The sequence below is a fragment of the Strix aluco genome, chromosome 11 (genome assembly GCF_031877795.1).
Source record: "Strix aluco isolate bStrAlu1 chromosome 11, bStrAlu1.hap1, whole genome shotgun sequence".
Lineage (NCBI taxonomy): Eukaryota > Metazoa > Chordata > Aves > Strigiformes > Strigidae > Strix > Strix aluco.
In genome coordinates this window covers 20961351-20979574 of record NC_133941.1, presented here as the reverse complement: position 1 = coordinate 20979574, position 18224 = coordinate 20961351, and the positions used below count along the sequence as shown (strand labels likewise).

At 35.9% G+C, this 18224-nt stretch overlaps 1 protein-coding gene across 8 annotated transcripts in view; it reads right to left on the bottom strand.

Annotated features, from left to right (window-relative positions):
* Positions 1-18224, bottom strand: part of ATP2B2 (ATPase plasma membrane Ca2+ transporting 2) — a 431184-nt gene that overhangs the window by 11636 nt on the left and 401324 nt on the right. For 5 of the 8 annotated variants that reach the window (XM_074836603.1, XM_074836604.1, XM_074836599.1 and 2 more), the window contains 3 exons: positions 15648-15859; positions 12484-12591; positions 8893-9075 (listed from right to left, as the gene is read on the bottom strand). In XM_074836603.1, coding sequence (XP_074692704.1) covers positions 8893-9075; positions 12484-12591; positions 15648-15859 — 503 coding nt within the window. Of the gene's footprint in view, positions 1-2253; positions 2426-8892; positions 9076-12483; positions 12592-15647; positions 15860-18224 lie in introns of all 8 variants that reach the window. The other 3 variants (XM_074836605.1, XM_074836606.1, XM_074836607.1) reach the window with 2 other exon arrangements.

Sequence of the window (18224 nt, the reverse complement as noted above, 5' to 3'; positions counted from 1 at the left end):
GAGTGCATTTTCCAACTGAAATTTTCAATGCCAATTCACAAAAACATGCCCCATTTCTATGAAATTTGGATTAGGAAAGTTTTTACAGGTTCCGGAAGATGAACAACCAACTGTAAATACCCAATTTAAAAAAGGTTTTTTTCCTTTGCTTTTTCCCTGTCATTCATTAGGTTTGTGTCATTGTATTAATAAATCGAAACTTTCCCTAAGGGTTATAATTTGAAGCGCTCACTGGTTTGATACTAAACACACATTATGTTGCGGTAATAAACTACTAAGAGTCCAGGATAACCACTTTATAAGGCCCAATCTCTAACTGGCCTATGCAATGGAGATACATATCTCTGGGTAACTTAAGAAATCAATCATATGTTTTTTTATTTTACTGAACAAATGTGGCTATAACTGATGAGGTCTGTAGACCTGTTTTATTTTTCCAAATAAAGACAGACATCAAAAACTGTAGCAGATTATTCTTTCTCCTATTAATTAACTTCAGCCCTTAACCTAGTACAGCCTTTGTCAAGACACAAGACTATTCAATTCTTAGTTGCTTTGATGCAATGGAGAGAAAAGAGAGAAGATAAATTGTCTACTTCAATTTTATTAGATCTATCCTTTCAGACTGCTGGCTACAGGATGTTATTGAAACATTTACCACAGCAGAATGAGTTGCTCTGTTTTCTGCTCAAATGTAGAAAAGCTATTATAGGAAATCGTTCCCTGGATGAAAGGCTGGTTTGTGTGTGGTGCTCTGTGTCCTGCTCAGTGTGGAAATGATGGAACTTGGGCCCTGAGTTCTCAGAAGCAGGTTAAAGTGCCTGTGGCACAGCAGTGGCACGCAGCTCAGTGACTTTACTTCTCTTGATCGTGCTGCTGGTCTGAAACGGTTGGTGTTGTCAGAGTAGAAGTTAGCAGGTCACATTTCCCAAGAAAAGACAGGAAAAGATACAAATTTTCTCCAAGGAACAACTGCCAAAGTTGGAACCTTAATAGCTCTCTGGGTTCCCAGCAAAAGCAGTTTGTCCTTTGACTTTTCATTCCAACAAAACTTCTAATAATGTCTAAACGCTTGATGTTCAAATACTGAGGGGTTTGCACTCAGACTGAATGGAAAGGTCAAGCTTCCTTTTTTTCTGCCAGAGTTCTGGAATTTTATTTCCTTCTCTTACTTGCCTTGTCTCTGTCTGCCTTCCCTCTCTCTGTTGGCCAGACAGACAAGACTGGCTTCTTGTCTGTTTGGCCAGCTTTTCACTAAAATTGGCACAAGGAATATACTGCATTACTTTGTAAAGTAAGCGACAAGCTTGTAAACTGAGTTCTATAAATTTCAATGTTCTTGTAGTGCTGGCTATGCTGTAAAACACACCGTTTTGAATAAATAAAAATAAAAACAGTTCTGAACAAATAAAAATAAAAACATAAACCCAAAATTAGATCTGTAAGAGTCTTCCTGAGCAACTGGAATTTCATTGTTAGTGAAGCAGTCCATTCTTACTATAAGCCACTTCAAGTTTTTATTCACTTCACTACCTCTTCACTAGATGCTTTGTTTGCATCTAAAAGAAACCTGTGTCCGGATTTCAGTGTTTAGAAACCTGCTTCTTCTAAAAAAGAAATTTGTTACCACATTTATTTTGTTGTTTCAACACTGAACTTTTAACTTGTCTAGCTCCCTCGTTTCTTAATGCTTACCTCCCAGTGAATTTAGAGATAACAAATCTATTCTTTCACCATTCATGTAACCCTTAATCCCTTAGCCTTGCATCATAAACTAGATTCTCTGTTTCCTTGCTCCCTCCTGTACCTGTGCTAATTAGAGCACATTTTTCTTGGACATGAGTGATCTATATTAGACACAGTCTTCCAGATGGAATGATCTTTTATCTGACAAGCTGTACTGCTTAATATATTTGTAGAATCATTTAAGGTACGTATCTTAGAAGCAGTAGAAAATATATCCAGTCAGATTGAGAAAACATGACACAGAAGCATCAAATAAAATCAGAAACTCCATACACTGGAGAAAAAATGACTAGAAATTTCTGTCCTAAGAGTAAGTTAACAAAACTTGCAATGAATCATGGAGAGTATCTACTGTACACAAAGTAATCATGTTATGTGTTTCTGGGTATGTGTGAACTAATAAACATTACAGGACAAAATGGGAAAGGGCAAAGTAGCTTAGTCTCAAATGACCGCTACGTAAGTTGGCATCTCTGTAGGTCTGATGCATTAAGAATACACACTCACGCCCAGCCGCAGCAGCAGATGTGCTGGTAGGAGAGGAAAGAGCATTGGATAACGATACGTGACTAGGGCTAGAAATATTTGTTACATCCTGGGTCTGGCTTGTGACGGAGGACTGTCTCCTTAGAGCCCCCTGAAAGGAAGTGCCACTCTTGAAAGTATTGACTACTTCGATCTGTAATGGAGGAAAGAATGAGACAAGTTGCTTAAAGTATGGATACAGTTGCATAATTGACAGGAATAATAATGAAAAACAGTAAATCAACCGTGCACACAGTTTTACTTCAATTGAAATAAATACTTTTAAGTGTTGCTTTTAATGTTTTTCAGTATGAAATGATTCAAATTTTCTGCCTGGATAAAATGAAACTGCTCCATAGGAGGCAGTAGAGCTGCATCAGTTTAAACAACTGGAAGATTTGAAATAACAATCTTTAAAATGGAAACCTTTTTATTGGTATCTAAATAAAGTAAATAAAACTGAAATACTTGATATAACTAATCTCTACTTTTTTTTTCCTACTGAGAATAAAATTACTTTCTTACTGCTCTCCAGGTGTTTTTCCAGAGGGAGGAAAATTCAGTCACTTAATTGGGAAGGGGGGGGGGGGCGGGGGACATGACACACAACCAAACCAAAAAATCCTTTAAAATTTTCAAAATACGACTCATGATCACTATACTAGCTTGATAAAATAGAAAGTCTTCCAATACTTTATCTGACTTTTTCTATAATAAAAGTTTGTCTAAATCAAGCATAGTGATAATGAATATTGGTCTTTTATAACTACAGGTTTAAAAATATTAAACTTTATACATAGCATTTAAAATCACATAGAAGATGATGTGGAACTGGGCTGACTATTGCAGCAAATAACATTACAGTTTTCTCCTTGTTATTTTCGTATGTCTATTGTATGTACTGTTTGATATATCCATCTTCAATACCCTCCTGAGTGCTTTATTCATCACCACAGAAGACAAGTTAAAAAAAGAGCTGAGTATTTCAAGGCATTCTTTGTCACTAGTATAACCCAATAAAAAGCAGGCTCTGTGTACAAATGCAAAGCCAGGGATTGGCAATACATAATATCAAGCAGTAAATATATGCTACAAATCCCTACACACCAAAATGTCCTCTTCGTTACATTAGTACAACCACAACACGACATAGCAGAACTAGTATCAATTAGAAGAATCTGATCAACTACTTGAAGTAACCCACTGTTACCAGATCTGTATCTTGCAACCCAGATTTCTGAAGATAACACAGCCTAAAAAGTAGCTGGGAGAAGGCAAAGTGATATATTTATCAACTAAAACAGCACAAATCTTGGTGCAAACCCTCCTAAATTTTCCAAATCGAGAGAACTATAATAAATCGGCTAACATTTTCTGCTGTGGTCAGTCTTAGGAATAAACAAATTCATATGGCTTAATCTTTAATAGTATGGATGGATCCCCTCCCATAATCTTAGCTCTGGACATCATTGCTTATTTTCCTGCATGTTTTTATGGGAATAATCATATCACAGCCAGCTGTAAAAGGGATCAAAGGTTACTGCTGTAAAGTTGTCACACTGAACTTTTACTATACACGCATGAAACCGCTGATTTGTTCACTCACCCACCCACCGTTTGAGAGCCCTGTTTACAACATCCATTTAAATGTGCACACTAATAGATGTACAGTATTAAGCAGTCATCACAACATTTTACAGCTTTGCTCTCAGTGTTTTCTGCAGTTGACTTATTTTGAATTACACGTCCAATACAAATATCACAGTTAAAAAATACGGTATGAGGTGAGTTAGCATATGGAACAGGGGTACAAGTGAATCATTAGCTAAGGTTCACATTGGTATCTAGAAAAAAACATATGTCTCAAACCATTGGTTATATATATGAAGGCATATTGAATACTCACCTGAAGTGTTCACTGTACAAAAGTAGAATTAAATACAGATCTTGGGTTTTCATGATCTAACACAGGTGACAGAGCACTCTTCAAAAGAGACCATTCAAAAAAGATTTTAAAGACTCTTACTGAGAGCATGGAGTGCGTATCACTGTGGAAGACACAGATGATAAATCCTAAGCCAAAGGGCATTTCTAGATGTACAAATGTCTTCCTAATAAACTGAAAGGAAAGACCTTAGTATAAGAGTGAAAAGATAAGGGAAGACCTGTATTTAATAGTTTCTCCAGAGAACAAGAATTACACGCATGTAATCTACTCATTCTCCTGAAGAAATAACTACAGATCTTCATGGATATAATTCATAGGGGGAGGATGACAAACTTTTCAGAATCTTAAAAGCTGTACAGGGCTGGGTTCTGCCCGAAGCCAAGAAAGAAGAGAAGAACTTGGCCCAAAAGTTTATCTTCCAAAACCAGAAAACAACAAAGAAGAAAGAGTTCACAGAAATAAATAAACAAATAATGCATTTTAAATTAAGATGTAATTTTTTAATTACAAAAGAATGTATTTATTTAGAACAATTCAAGTTACTAGAAAGGAGAAAGTAAATGATAAGTCATACATCATGAAAAGTTTGACAAATTTCCAACAAAATATAGATTGCAATTTGTTTTTCCCATCAAGGATTATAGGCCTTCAGATAGAGAAAAAAAATATACTGTCCTACATTTAAAGCTTATTTTTAAGGTTGGAATTTTTCACTTCTCTCATTTTACTGTATGTTCTATACTCTAGAAGATCCATACTTTTGAGGGATACAGAGCTAATAAAAATATCAGTGAATAGCAGTTAAAAAAATAAATAAATAAAAAGGATCTTATACTAGCAGAATAGTCCTGGCAAAACAAACATTATTCTGATCTTTAACACAGAACAGATTTTCAACAAGCATTTCTGTTGTCATTAATGTTAATAGGACCCAGGTCTCATTCACCTAATCTCTAACCAGGATATTTATTTTTTTAAAAATAACTTTTCTGCATGAAATAAACCAGTTTCCATTCCACTTAAACGGGGCTACTGCAATGTTTTCTGTATTAAAAGCTATATGGAAAGCCATAAAATGAGGTGCTAGGTTTTTTTATCTAATTTCAAAACCACTTGCCAGGAGTGACTTTTATTGCTATAGGGTTTGCACTTGTTCAAGAGAAAAGTTTTAATGCAGAAAGGAATGGAAAGAAAATGTCGTACAACACCTCTATGTATTTTTTAGTACCTAAAGAGGAATAATCTCTTTTCAGTAGCAGTTAACATGGCACCTGTATATTCTTCAGTTTTTGCTTTTATTCTCAAAACATTTCTAGACAGTTATTTCCCACCTTAAGCAGACAAAGTAAACTGAATTACAGGATGAATGAAGCCGAGGAGGAAAGGATCAGGCCCAGTAAATCTATAAAAATCTGACATGTGGCTCGAAAAGTTTTCAAACCTCCACACTTCACAATTTTTCCATACTCAGATGTGAGGTAACTAGAGGAACTTTTCAGTATACAATTAAGACAGATGCAATGACTTTTGGTTGTTATTCAAATTACGCAGTTTTGCCTGAGGATGAACTTGCTGAACTTTCCAAAGGCTATTAGATCTGCCAAGATGTTATGATCAGTCTTGTCTGTTCCTTCAGAATGAAGAATTTGAGAACTGCAACAAAGACTTTGAAAAAATTGCTGAAAACTAGCAGAGGTTTAAAAGTCCTGTCTTTTATGCAATTTGAGACCACCTTTATATCTTTCTGAAACTTGCATAACTAGGATGAGTCATTTGTGAAACTTCATATGTCAGTGGTCTTCTGAGAGAGCTATCCAGAAATGAAACTCTTCCATTCAGAGAGGTAGAATATGCATCCATCCAGAGAAGCCCTACAGTATATTTATAAGACAACAAAATATCTAAATGAACAAAAAATAGACAAAAAAGAAAATCAGAAGTAGATAGCCAGTCGCTTTGACTTAGTTATGTGCATTTTTCATACACCTTTCTTTAAGTAAATTCATGCATGTCTTCACAGAAATATGTCTGACACTTCAGTATGAAGAATCAGCAGTGGAAATCCTTTCTCTGACGTCTAGGTTTGAACTCTTTGTTTTGAGAGAGGGCACGAAAAAGAAAAAAATGTCTTTAGTACTGCAAAGATTTCGTCAGTTTGGATGAGTTTTTATTGGAGCATTACAAGGGAGATCTGTCAGTTACCTGGGGGAAAAAAAAAACAAACCAAACCCTATCCTAGATTCCTTATAACTGTTCTAGGAGTGAAGGCTTTTGTTGAGTTCTGCGGCTATCCGTTCGATAATGACTCAATAGAAAATAAGCAAAAAAAAAAAAAAAAGATAGTCTAATATACAGCACAAGCATATGATGGTAGAAACTGGTCTTGTTAGGATTTGAATGATCAATCTAGTTTTGAGTCTAGAGTTTATTCCTAATCTTACTGTCATCCTCTTATATATATAAAGTGAGGGGATGCTCTACCTTCTTCTTCCGCATCTCCAGAAGTGCATTAGACATCAGAGGATTCTTGCAAATCCTCCAGCTCCCCAAGGATGCTACAGACATCCTCATCTTCTTCCATCAACTCTTCTTTAGCTGGCTTCCTGAGAAATGTAGTACAAGTGTATGAATTCATCTGGATGGGCCACAGCACACAGTGCATCAGAATGCACTCAACTCAAGGTCCATCCAACAATGGGTCTAATTTGACCTGCATATAAGTTCATCACTCTCCAGTGGACACCTTGGAACTATTTTTGAATCTGTTGGCCCATTTCCCTTTTTCATTATCATTCCACAGACGTGAAATGGATGTAAAAATCAAAGTCACTGAATAAACAAAATGAGAAAAAAATCACAGAGGCCTATTGGCAGGAGAGAAACAATACATCCTAACGAAGATACTTCTACAACTAAGAGCAGAAAGGAAACTAAGAAGATGGATGTTAGCAAAGAAATATAATTAATGTTCATTTTGTTTTAAAGAGTATAAAAGAATAATAATTTATCTGTGAATTAAGTGGACAAAGATGTGCAGAACTAAAAGCTACCTCTCAGACTAGAAAAAGAACTGAAAGGATGTAATTTGCTTTTTTTGCTTGTAGTTGTTTGCACTCACCACAACCAGAAAGACATCCTGACAGAAATGCCAACAGACAACACTCCTCCTATAGCCACCAGGAAGAAAAGAATGTACATTTAGAGGTCATCTTTTCATAAAGATCACCATTACCTGGCCACCTGCTTGTCACCTTTATACTGTGACAATTTGAATTTTCTCTAATGATGAGTGCTCCTGACTCAACAGAGTCAAGACACACAACCTCAAAGCTGAAGATCCGTATTTAATTACTTACCACAGAACCTTGGGAGTTTACCCAAACCCTTAAAATCTCTCTAACAGTAGTTTCCACTCTCTTTATTTTTCTGCTCTGCAGATGCACTGAAGAGACCTGACTGTCCCAGTTTCAGTTAATTGCTCTCCCTCATTTTTTCTAAAATGCATGGCTGCATCTCTTTCTCCAGAAAAAAAAAGTATCAGTTTGTAGATGGGAAAAAGGAAGAAAGTACTGTTTATCTTGAATGAAGACAAAAATCAAACTCTTCTGAGATAAAACCGTTCTTTACAAGACTCTTTAAAGAAAAAAATATTTTTCTTAATTATTCACCTCTTTTTCTTGTAAGCATCATGTAAACCATTCACATCTGATATGGCAAGTACATATCTGTCTTTCATAGCTGCTCTCTTCTGCAAGCTGACACAAAAACTTGATCTTAGAAAGATCAAGTAGAGAGCACTAGAATGCTATAAAACATGGTACTTCACTGCAATGTAAAAGGCAAAATAATTCAAATAATTTTTTTAGCGCTACAGGACAAATTTTACTACATATCCTAATCTGTACTACATTTAGCACCATGATGCATTGTAAATATTTAGTATATTAAAAAATGCCATGGATTTTTCTCTTTAGCAAAAGTTGGGGTTTTTTTAAAATAAAAAGATAGATATTTCTAATAAATCATCCATAGTAGCCAACACATAAATTTCAATATTTAATGGATGCTTAGGCCCTTATTACTAAAAATAAATCTAGAACCACATTTTTTATTACCTAATAGAAAAGAAAATCAATTTATTTTAATCATTTTATATATATATATATATATATATGGTAGTGCCAGAACAGAAAATATTTTTTTTTAATTAAATGGTATTTTGTACGTTAGACTCAACAATTTAAATTATTCTGTTATTGCAGAAGCGGCAGCAACAATGTATTTCTGTCAAAATAAAACAATACGTTTCAGAAAGCCTTCATAACATTTTGCTAGCCATTGTCACAGCTAGCATTTTACATTTTTTTTTATGAGTTGTCAGCACTGAAGTAGAAAAAGAATGTCCATTTACAGTAGCCTCAAAAAAAAAGACTCCTATTTTTGCATATTATCATTTTATAGTTTTTTCACTTTATGTCTTCTGCTACCCCACTTTGTTCAGTTCACCTATTTTACTTTTTCATGCGTTCCTCCTTGAAAACAGTAAAGCAATTAACAAGTACTGTCGTTCACACACACAAACACTCTGTGGTTTTCCTTATAACATTACCTTGACTTGATCAAAGATTAAGCATTTTTGTTCTAGACCATGTGGGCATTTACTTTTAGCATACCTGGGTTTGGATTCTGTTGAGCCCTCTGAACCAGAGAATTTGTCCACGTCGAAGTTCTCTCTCTGCATGATCAATTTCTTCAACATCTTCATTGAGTTCTTCTTCAGGGACCTCCTCCTTCTCAGTGAGCCGCCCTGCCTCCTTTAAAAACTTTAGCCTACTTGTTGGGATGGTTGCAATGACCTAAAATTATAAAAAAATGTACTGAAAACATAAGCCTCATTCAATAACAATAGTATAATAATCTGCTAATTACAAACGAACACTGATATTTTAATGAGATCTATAATCTTTCAGGAAAGCTAAGATCAGTATATTCGTAATAGTACTTTACACTTATACAACTCTGTTTCAATCCAAAAATACTTAGTTTGCTGCATAAACAATTAGCATTACTTGCTTGTTAAACCACATTGACGATACACAGCTACAGAGCAAGTTTAAGGCTGGGAAAAATGTCCTTTCTCAAACAAATAAAAGAAGATGTAAGTATTTGACCGTAATTATCTAAAGAAAACTTAGCAAGATTGATGATTCTGCAATTAGAGTTTGGGTATTTCTAATGACTGATAATAATCACGTTGATTATTGTTTTATGTTGATGTGAAAATTAGTTGCATCTCATGAGGTTTCTGAAAGGTGTGGGTTTGAACGTCTCCCTGTTGCACTTCTTATCGGGCTGTCTCTTACTCTGTGTCCTTATTACTAATAAATTCTGATTAACTCAGCCCCCTTCGTATTCTCTTTGTCCACCAAAGTGGTCCTTGGAAGTAATTAATACAGGAGATGGCTAATAATCTTAAAAATTTGCAAATACTGTGGTTAGACAATGTTATAACAAAATTATTTTAAACACATTTCAGTGCTACGCTCTTGGGTGATCATTTTCTCTTTGTTTTGATTTCTTTTATCAGCTTGAATAAAAATATGAGCAGGTCGCTATTTAAACAAGACATTACCTGGAACATATTGAACACTTTAAAAAAATCTCCTAGGAAGTTAACTATTAGACCCATTTAGCAAAAAAGTGCTGCAATTTTCTTTTTGGTTTGTCTTTGGTTCAGCAGTGAGCAATCACATCTCTGAAGCCCGGTTGTGTGAAAGATGGAGATAGAATCAGACAGTTGCAGGAAATCTGGTGAAGATGTATCTTACAGTTTTGGAAAACTGGAGTGGATAATAGAGAAGACACATAAAAGGCACCAAATATTTTCAAGATGAAAATAAACTGTTGAGTTTGCTGAGTGTCTCCTTGAACATGATCCACAACTCCACTTTTATTGTTTATTTTTAAACACAGATAAAGAAATGTCAAAAAAAAAAAAAAATTAGTTTCTACACTACTACAGAACCTTTTTAAAATGCATTTTGGGGTTTGAAAAACAAGATGTAATCTTGGAAAATTAATGAATCGGTGTGACACGAGCAAAGAGAGAACGGGAGAAAAAAAGAAAAGGGAAGTGCTAGTCATTTAAATACTTACTGAAACTCCTTCAGCTTCCCAGCTTTCAAAACACTATAATGCCAGCACTGTGCAGAAAGAAGCTACTTGAGACTGTTTGGTATCTGATGAAAATGGTGGTGATGAAGTACTTGCAAGACAGTACACATAGAAACAACGGTATTTGGTAGTGGTTCTGTGAGACAGAACATACCTCTCCTTCATGACCTCTCAAGCCAGGCTGATAGATTCTACTCTAATTCTTTTCTTAGGGTGTTTACATGTCTTTTTGTTTGTGTTTTCCGTATCTGCAGACACCTGCCCAGTTCGGGTAATGGCAGAGTCAATAGACTGGATGTAGATTAAGAAACTATTATTCCCAGGAAAATTATCACAGTTTTTAAAAATGATCAATAATTCTGCAAATGCAATGTGAAATATTTTAGAAAGACTTGGTTTTCAGAAGTGATGAGGGGCACCTTTTAGAAAACTGTCCCTCAAAGCATCTCAGATTGGCTTCCTAGAAATTACACCTTAAATCACTTTTAAAAGTGTCAGCTTTAAGATCTAAATTTTAAAGTCTTCATTGGTTTTAGTGGTGCACAAGAACAGCAGGTTCAGGAGACTGATAAAACAAAGGAATAACAAATTTGGTTTGTGCTGAACTAGAATTAGTCATAGCAAAAGAGAAAAGGCTGAGAAGGAAGAGAAGCACTGCTTCTAAAGGAAAAGAAGTTTCTCTTACTGTAGAGCTCCATGAAGAGAGGACTTGCCACAGACTGTAAATCATATAAGTAATGATTTTTTTAGCTTGTGATTTTCCTTTTTGGTCACTACTTACAACAAGAAAAAGGTTTTTTTCCTCTGTATTTGCTCTATGTAAAATTGTAGTCTTTTCAGTGATAAAATTGTTGAGGCATTCCAATACCAGTTTTGATTTAATGGCTAGGCTCTCGCAATAAGGCTTGGGCAACTACACCCATCTTTAAATTGAAAACAGATGCTGATATTATTCTTAGTTTTCAATGGTTATGTAATAACCAAATATAACAAAATTCAGAAGCCAAATTGATCAAAGGCTGTGGGAAATTCTTCACAGCTGAATGATCTAATAAAATAGCTCAGATTTTTCTCCCTTTCCCTGCTTTTCTTCCCCCCTCCCAAAGCTGGTATTTTCCAAACAGTTGAAAACAAAACTTTTCTTTCCAGGAATTATCAAACTGATTTTAAGTCTTCCTCCTGCAAGGTCATAAATCAAATCCCATCTTCAGGTAATAATTACAGTAGAACAATCTAATAGTGGTGGTTTTCAGCAACATATGTATTAAAAGCTGTCATGACTCTGAGCTTACTTCTTCAAAAAATTCTGAGGCCCAAATGTCCAAAAGTTAATTTTTTCCATAAGAGAACAAATAATCAGTTTTGAAAGCTAACATAATAACGTAACTTATTTTTACATCTCTATATAATTTAATATTAGCTAATGATGACAGGTTGTAGCAGAATTTTAAAATGACACATGAATTAAATTGCACTTTTCTGCAACATTATAGGAAAAAATCCCTCTTCCATCCTTCAAATAGAGAAGTAGGTGGATGGAGGATCACTGCAGGTGTATATTAAACGCACTGGACTTAGTCGTGTGCCAGTAACAAGGCTACCATGGACTGACAGAATGGCAGTTTCAGCAAGGGAATGAGTGGGTTGACATAGAACTGGAACTTCTTTTCACTTTCAGAAATTTGCCATGGCTGAACATACACATGCTATACTGGGTACTCTATTGCAGGAAAGGTTAGCAGTGCATTTGCCCTTACTATACTATTTTTGTGACTAGAGAACTAGGTTATGAATCAAACATCTTTCATGAAAAAGCCTAACTGAAGATGACCTTGGTTATAGCACACCCTCCTTAGGGAAAGAAAAGGTATGAAAATTACCAAAAATCAAAAGGAACAGTGGGATTAATTACCCTTACTGCTATATCTATTCTTGAAGTACTTAGAGAGCACCCTGTATTTCAATGTGTGCTAAATATGACATTGTGAGAGACAAGGAAACAACAGTACAGTAGGATTATAAACAATACCAGGTCTTTGACTGGTTTATAAAAACAGAAGAATAAAATGTGCATGTTGCTGAATGCTTACCTGACCCCACACAAGTTCTCCTAATCCAATAAATACACACCACATCCACTGGTCAAGCTGCAGGGGAGAACAGCTAAATGGTTTTCCTCCGAACTGGACAATTACTATCTACAAGGAAAAGCAGAGAAGAAAGGGGGTAAATATTTTCTGGGGGAAAAAGCCCCAAAAAACCAATACCCCCCCAAAAAACCCAAACCCTGCAGAAAAACCCCAACAACTTTCAGTCATATTTTACTTGAGATTTTACTTTGTCTTTCTACATAGTACAGCTCTTCTTGTTTGATTCCAACATATTTTACTAATAGAACAGTCAAACCTATTATTAACAATCTATTGTGTAGTGGACTGAATCTAAAGGGCACCCAAAATCAAAATCCTATCTTATATTCCAAATACATCATTTGACACCCTTAGGTGGCACTAAGTGAGGCTACCAGAAGTACATTTTTGGTACTCATCCAGTGGAAAATGCAGAACCTCAGTCACTAAAAATCAAACCACACAGACTTATGCACCCTGAATTAAAGGTCAGAAAAAGCCATACCAGTTCAGACTAAGGCTTCCTTAGCTTCATATCTAACAACAGTCGTATATGAATGCCCAGGAAGAAAGGAAACAGGACTGTTCTCCCAGCTTCTGAGTATTCTCAGCTGGGGATATGGTGACCCTAATGTAGTTTATTTTGGACTGCCCATTGCACGAAAGACTTTTCCCTCTAATTAACATTTTACTGTACACTTACAGATGTGTTGTCATGGATACACTGACTATACCAAAATCTAGTCCTTTTGGAGAAAGAGGATGGGAAAACCACACATTTTGCAGGATTACAAACAGACACAGAATCTGAACAAGTTTCTAAACCTGGCTAGATTGAGAAGGTTTTGCTAACTGAAAATGAGGTATTATTATATTTTTTGTTAGTAGTGGTGCTGCAGAACCAGGGACCTGAAATGACAAGCCAGAGATTTAAACTGCCAAAGGCTGCAAAACAGAAGTTCAAAGTAATCTGTCCAGTCTAAGATACAAAATAACAGTAACACATAAAGCAGTTGCTTTCCTGTGTGAGTGAAAAAACACAAACTATGAACACAAACTAATTCCATGCAAAGTGCAAATACACAGGAAGAAGGAAGGGGACAGAGAATGGAAGGCTGTGGTTAGGAAGTGGGAAAATGATTGCAGAGAATAAGGAGAAAGGAGACAAAACAAAAATTGTGAAATTACAATTCCACATTGAGAAATTTCTAAATGGTAGGTATGGCATATTTTAATCCATCTTCCCTCACTGTTTATTTATTCTGAAAGCCGAGAAAGGAATTAAAAAATAAAAGAAAGCTATTGCTTGCCTGAGGACAGGAGTGGTAGCTACCGTTACATTTCTCAAACTGTTGCAGCTCTCTCAGAAGCACTTTCTGATCCTTATCAAGGATGCATTGTAATAGTCTCCATATTTTTTACTTTACTAAATTTGGCCACTGATGCTGGTTTTTTTTCTTTTTGGAGGGGTTTAGGAGAAGGGCTAAACTAAACTAAGTAATAGTTATCGGAACTATTGCACTCAAAGACAAAATATGAAAGCCAATTAGTCTGTACTTCACAGAAAGTGTAGTAAATACATATGGAACTAAGAAAGTTTTCAATATGAAATAAAAACACTTCTGTAATCTCCCATATCCATCTACATAATCTAAGGTCCTGGAGACAATCATTTTCTCTTTAGAATAAAATGCTTGGCGCACACATCCAGCTATTAAAACACACAGCCAAAATAATAAATACTCTTCTGACATTCCTTCAGCAAGCAACGTTATGCAAAGCTGTATTCCCACACCGTAATAAGCAAAGAAGAAAATTAATAGAAAGATTAACCTTCTGTTGTCTCCCCCAAAATGACCTGATTTTAAAAAGAGACTTAAAAGCAAGTAAGAGCCACAGCCTAAGTACTCTTCTGCTTCAACGTCCTTTTAGATTCACTGTCAGAGTGCAAACCTAGTGTTTTGAACTATGCCCTCAACTATTTCAGCTACTAGGAAAGCAGGGAAGTGTAAGTAAAATCAGCAGCTGATTCAGAAACATGGCTAGCAGCTAGATGACACTTTTCCTTCAGCCAGACAACTGAGTACAGTAATGCCTAGAGCTAAGAAAACATCCTCAAACATGACCCATGATTAAAAAAAAATAAATAAATTAGAGAGAGATAATTGTGAATTTGTCAGGCTTCTCCTAAAGGCATTTTAGTTCATGGAGTAAACCCATGTTTTTGAACTAGATGTTAAAGACCATCACCATCAAGTTCTACTACCAATCACTGGTGTCCTTTCTCCCATACTTAGTGGTTCCCCTTTCCTGTTTCAAACCACTATAGCCCAGATTCAAATAGCTCTATCCTCCTCCTTACTCCTTCCATGAGAAATGCCCCAATACTGATAGCTTCCAGGATGCCATTGCAATAATGTCAAGATAGAAATAGTTCAACTCTAAGCAATCGTGAGGGCTGCAGTAGACTTCTAAAAGGTAATGTCAAATGGTATCAAGTACAGGATAGATGCCAGCAAATGGATGGATACAGGAGCAGAAGGAGAAATTAGAGTTTTCACAGAAGAAAAATTACAGCTGTTTGGAAAAAGCGTGTATTTCTGTAATTATGTTCACATACAACTGGGACAGCAAACTCACAAGATGGACGTGAAGAATTTCTACGAATTAGTAGTATTAACGAGAACATCAAGTAGCATTTGGCCATGGCATTTAGCCTCAGAACAGATCAGTTTTAGCTATTTGAAGGCAAATTTGTCTATTCATGGAGTACTAAATTAATGTAAAATGCTTTGTTGCTACTGTTTGATACTATTTAATAACATCTTCTAAAAAAACCGCAGTTACAATATCAACAAATCTTGATGGCTGTTACTATTGTATATCTTCAGATTAATTTAAGATTTGACCTAGTTATAATGATCAAAATCTATGCTGCATTAGTATGGCTACATAACATTTTCCATGATCGACAGTGTAGTGATTGAGAAAATACGTGAAACCAGGTGGTTTACTATTGAGTGTGCCTCCTACAGTGTTTAGATTTCAAAGAAAAACACACAGAAAAAAAAAACCTTAAGGTAAATTTCTGATGAATAGTTACATATTCTTGCCAAAACCATTACCTGAATAGTAAATGTACCCAGTACAATAGTGCAAAAAATAGGATTTCTGAAGATGCCATCAAAGACATTTCTTTCGCCATGGATTTTCCGTGCGTTGATTTCATTGAAAAGCTGCATCATGACAAAGGTGTTGAAGATAATGGTGTAATGCTCTGAAGGAGGAGAGTGAAGTGGTGCATTTCTCCCACTGTCAATCTTAAACATTTTCTCACCTAGGTATAAGACAAAAATAAAGGTTTCCACTAGAATAAATCAATCAAATTGATATTTCCCTTGTTTGCTTTAGCTAGTTGCCTCGTGTGTTCTGCTTTACCAGGTTTTTTTCTGCACTTACTGTAACACAGGCAGAATTTGTAACACCAGAGAGCAAAAGACATCTAAACTTCCTGAGCAAGAAGCTTCTCAAATTGTGACTCTTATCTAATAACTCAGTATACTTATGCAAATAGTTTTCAGTAGTACTTTTACTCTAATCAAGTACTAATTATTCTAAGAAGTCCATTCTTTATGATGTACCAAGCACTTGAGACCACTGACAGTATATTTGCATTTTTCTACAATAATTAGAAGCAACCACTCTTCAGCAGTTTTTACGCATTTGCTAATCCAGTATGGCACAACTCTTGACAAGCATTCAAGGATATTAATGATAAAAACCACAGACATTCCTGGCTTTAAATAGATTTGGTTTTGGTCACTCTGCTAGTCTGCTTTGAAAGCACACCATCAGGCATTGCTTTTTAATTTGATAATTTGACTATTACTTTTAGATCCGACCAATAAGAAAAGCAAAATAAACCCCATGATGAGTAACTGTAAAAATGAGGTAAGTTTTGAAAAGATACCTGCACCTGAGGGACCTCTTTTCTTATAGAATCATAGAATAGTTTGGGTTGGAAAGGACCTTTGAAGATCATCTAGTCCCACCCCCCTGCCATGGGCATGGACACCTTTCACTGGACCAGGTTGCCCAAAGCCCCGTCCAACCTGGCCTTGAACCCTTCCAGGGAGGGGGCAGCCACAGCTTCTCTGGGCAACCTGTGCCAGTGTCTCACCACTCTCACTGTAGAAAAATTTCTTCCTTACATCCAATCAAACCTACTCTCTTTTCAGTTTAAAACTGCTACCCCTCGTCCTGTCGCTACAGGTCTTAGTAAAAAGTCTCCCTCTGTCTTTCTTGTAAGCCCTCTTTATATATTGAAATGCTGCAATAAGGTCTCCCCAGAGACTTCTCCAGGCTGAACAACCCCAACTCTCTCAGCCTTTGTTCACAGGAGAGCTGTTCCAGCTCTCTGATCAGTTTTGTGCCTCCTCCTGTGGACCTGCAACAGGTCGATGTCTTTTTTGTACTGGAGACCCCAGAACTGGGTCCAGTACTCCAGGTGGGGTTTCACAAAAGCGGAGTAGAAGAGGAGAATCGCCTCCATCAACCTATTGGCCACACTTCTGTTTATACAGCCCAGGATACGTTTGGCTTTCTGGGCTGTCAGTGCACATTGCCAGCTCATGTTCAATTTTTCATCCACTTTCTGATAGGCAAAGTTTACAGATAACATACAGTTATTGAAAGAGGCATTGTCTTAAAGCAAGGATGGGGCATCACGTGAAAATGTAAATAATGAATGAAATAAGGATAAAGAAGATTATCACAATGCTCACTTTCATAACCAGTGTTTTGTTAATAAAAAGCAAATTACAACTTGAACACTTTTGTTATCCCACTAGCATTATATTCAGAATTTCTGGAGAAAGAAGAAAGGTTCCCTCAGGTTTTCTCCTGAGGTCGTTAATTCCATCATTTTTTGCCTTGGGATATTTGAGCAGTTCATGTTCAAGTCACTGGGAATAATGAGCATGTTTCCAAAGAAAGAATTTGGCTTTTAGTATTTTGACAGAAAGTAGATTACAGTATCGCAAATATATATATCAGTAACACAATATGAGGCCACAAAACTTAGACTGAGGGAGAGCAGAGATTCTCAAGAAGATTATACATTTGCAGAGAGATAAAGTATGGGAAAACATTCCCCTTACTTCATATAAATAATAAAGGAAAAAATTAATGAAAGCAAAGAGGTATCATCATTTTATCTTCTATATATACATACATACACATATATATACACACATTACATCTATTAGCTTTCATCCAATAACCACACAAACATATAAATTATACTTTCCTCAGTGAGAGTACCTGTCCTTAAGTCTCTATTATTGCATCGCATTGCTTAATTGGCAAAGCAGAACATGCTGCTATTGCAGAATGGCAGCGGTTAAACCCATAACTAATTTTTACTTCCAAACGCGTTCCAAAAGGCATTATAGCACATCAACTTTAAGTTTATTACGCCTAGTTGCTGAGGTTAAGGGTTTTTTTATACTACAGTCTGACAGAACTAGACAAGTGACTTCTGGATTTCTGATGTGCCTGACATCTCAAAGGCACTGCTGTATGTTCAAACACAATGCACTTATTGCCCCATCATGGAAAAAACAGCAAAACTTGATGTACTAGTCTCTACAGAAATCTACTACAAAAAAGGAAGTATTAGTTGAACAAAATATAAATAATTG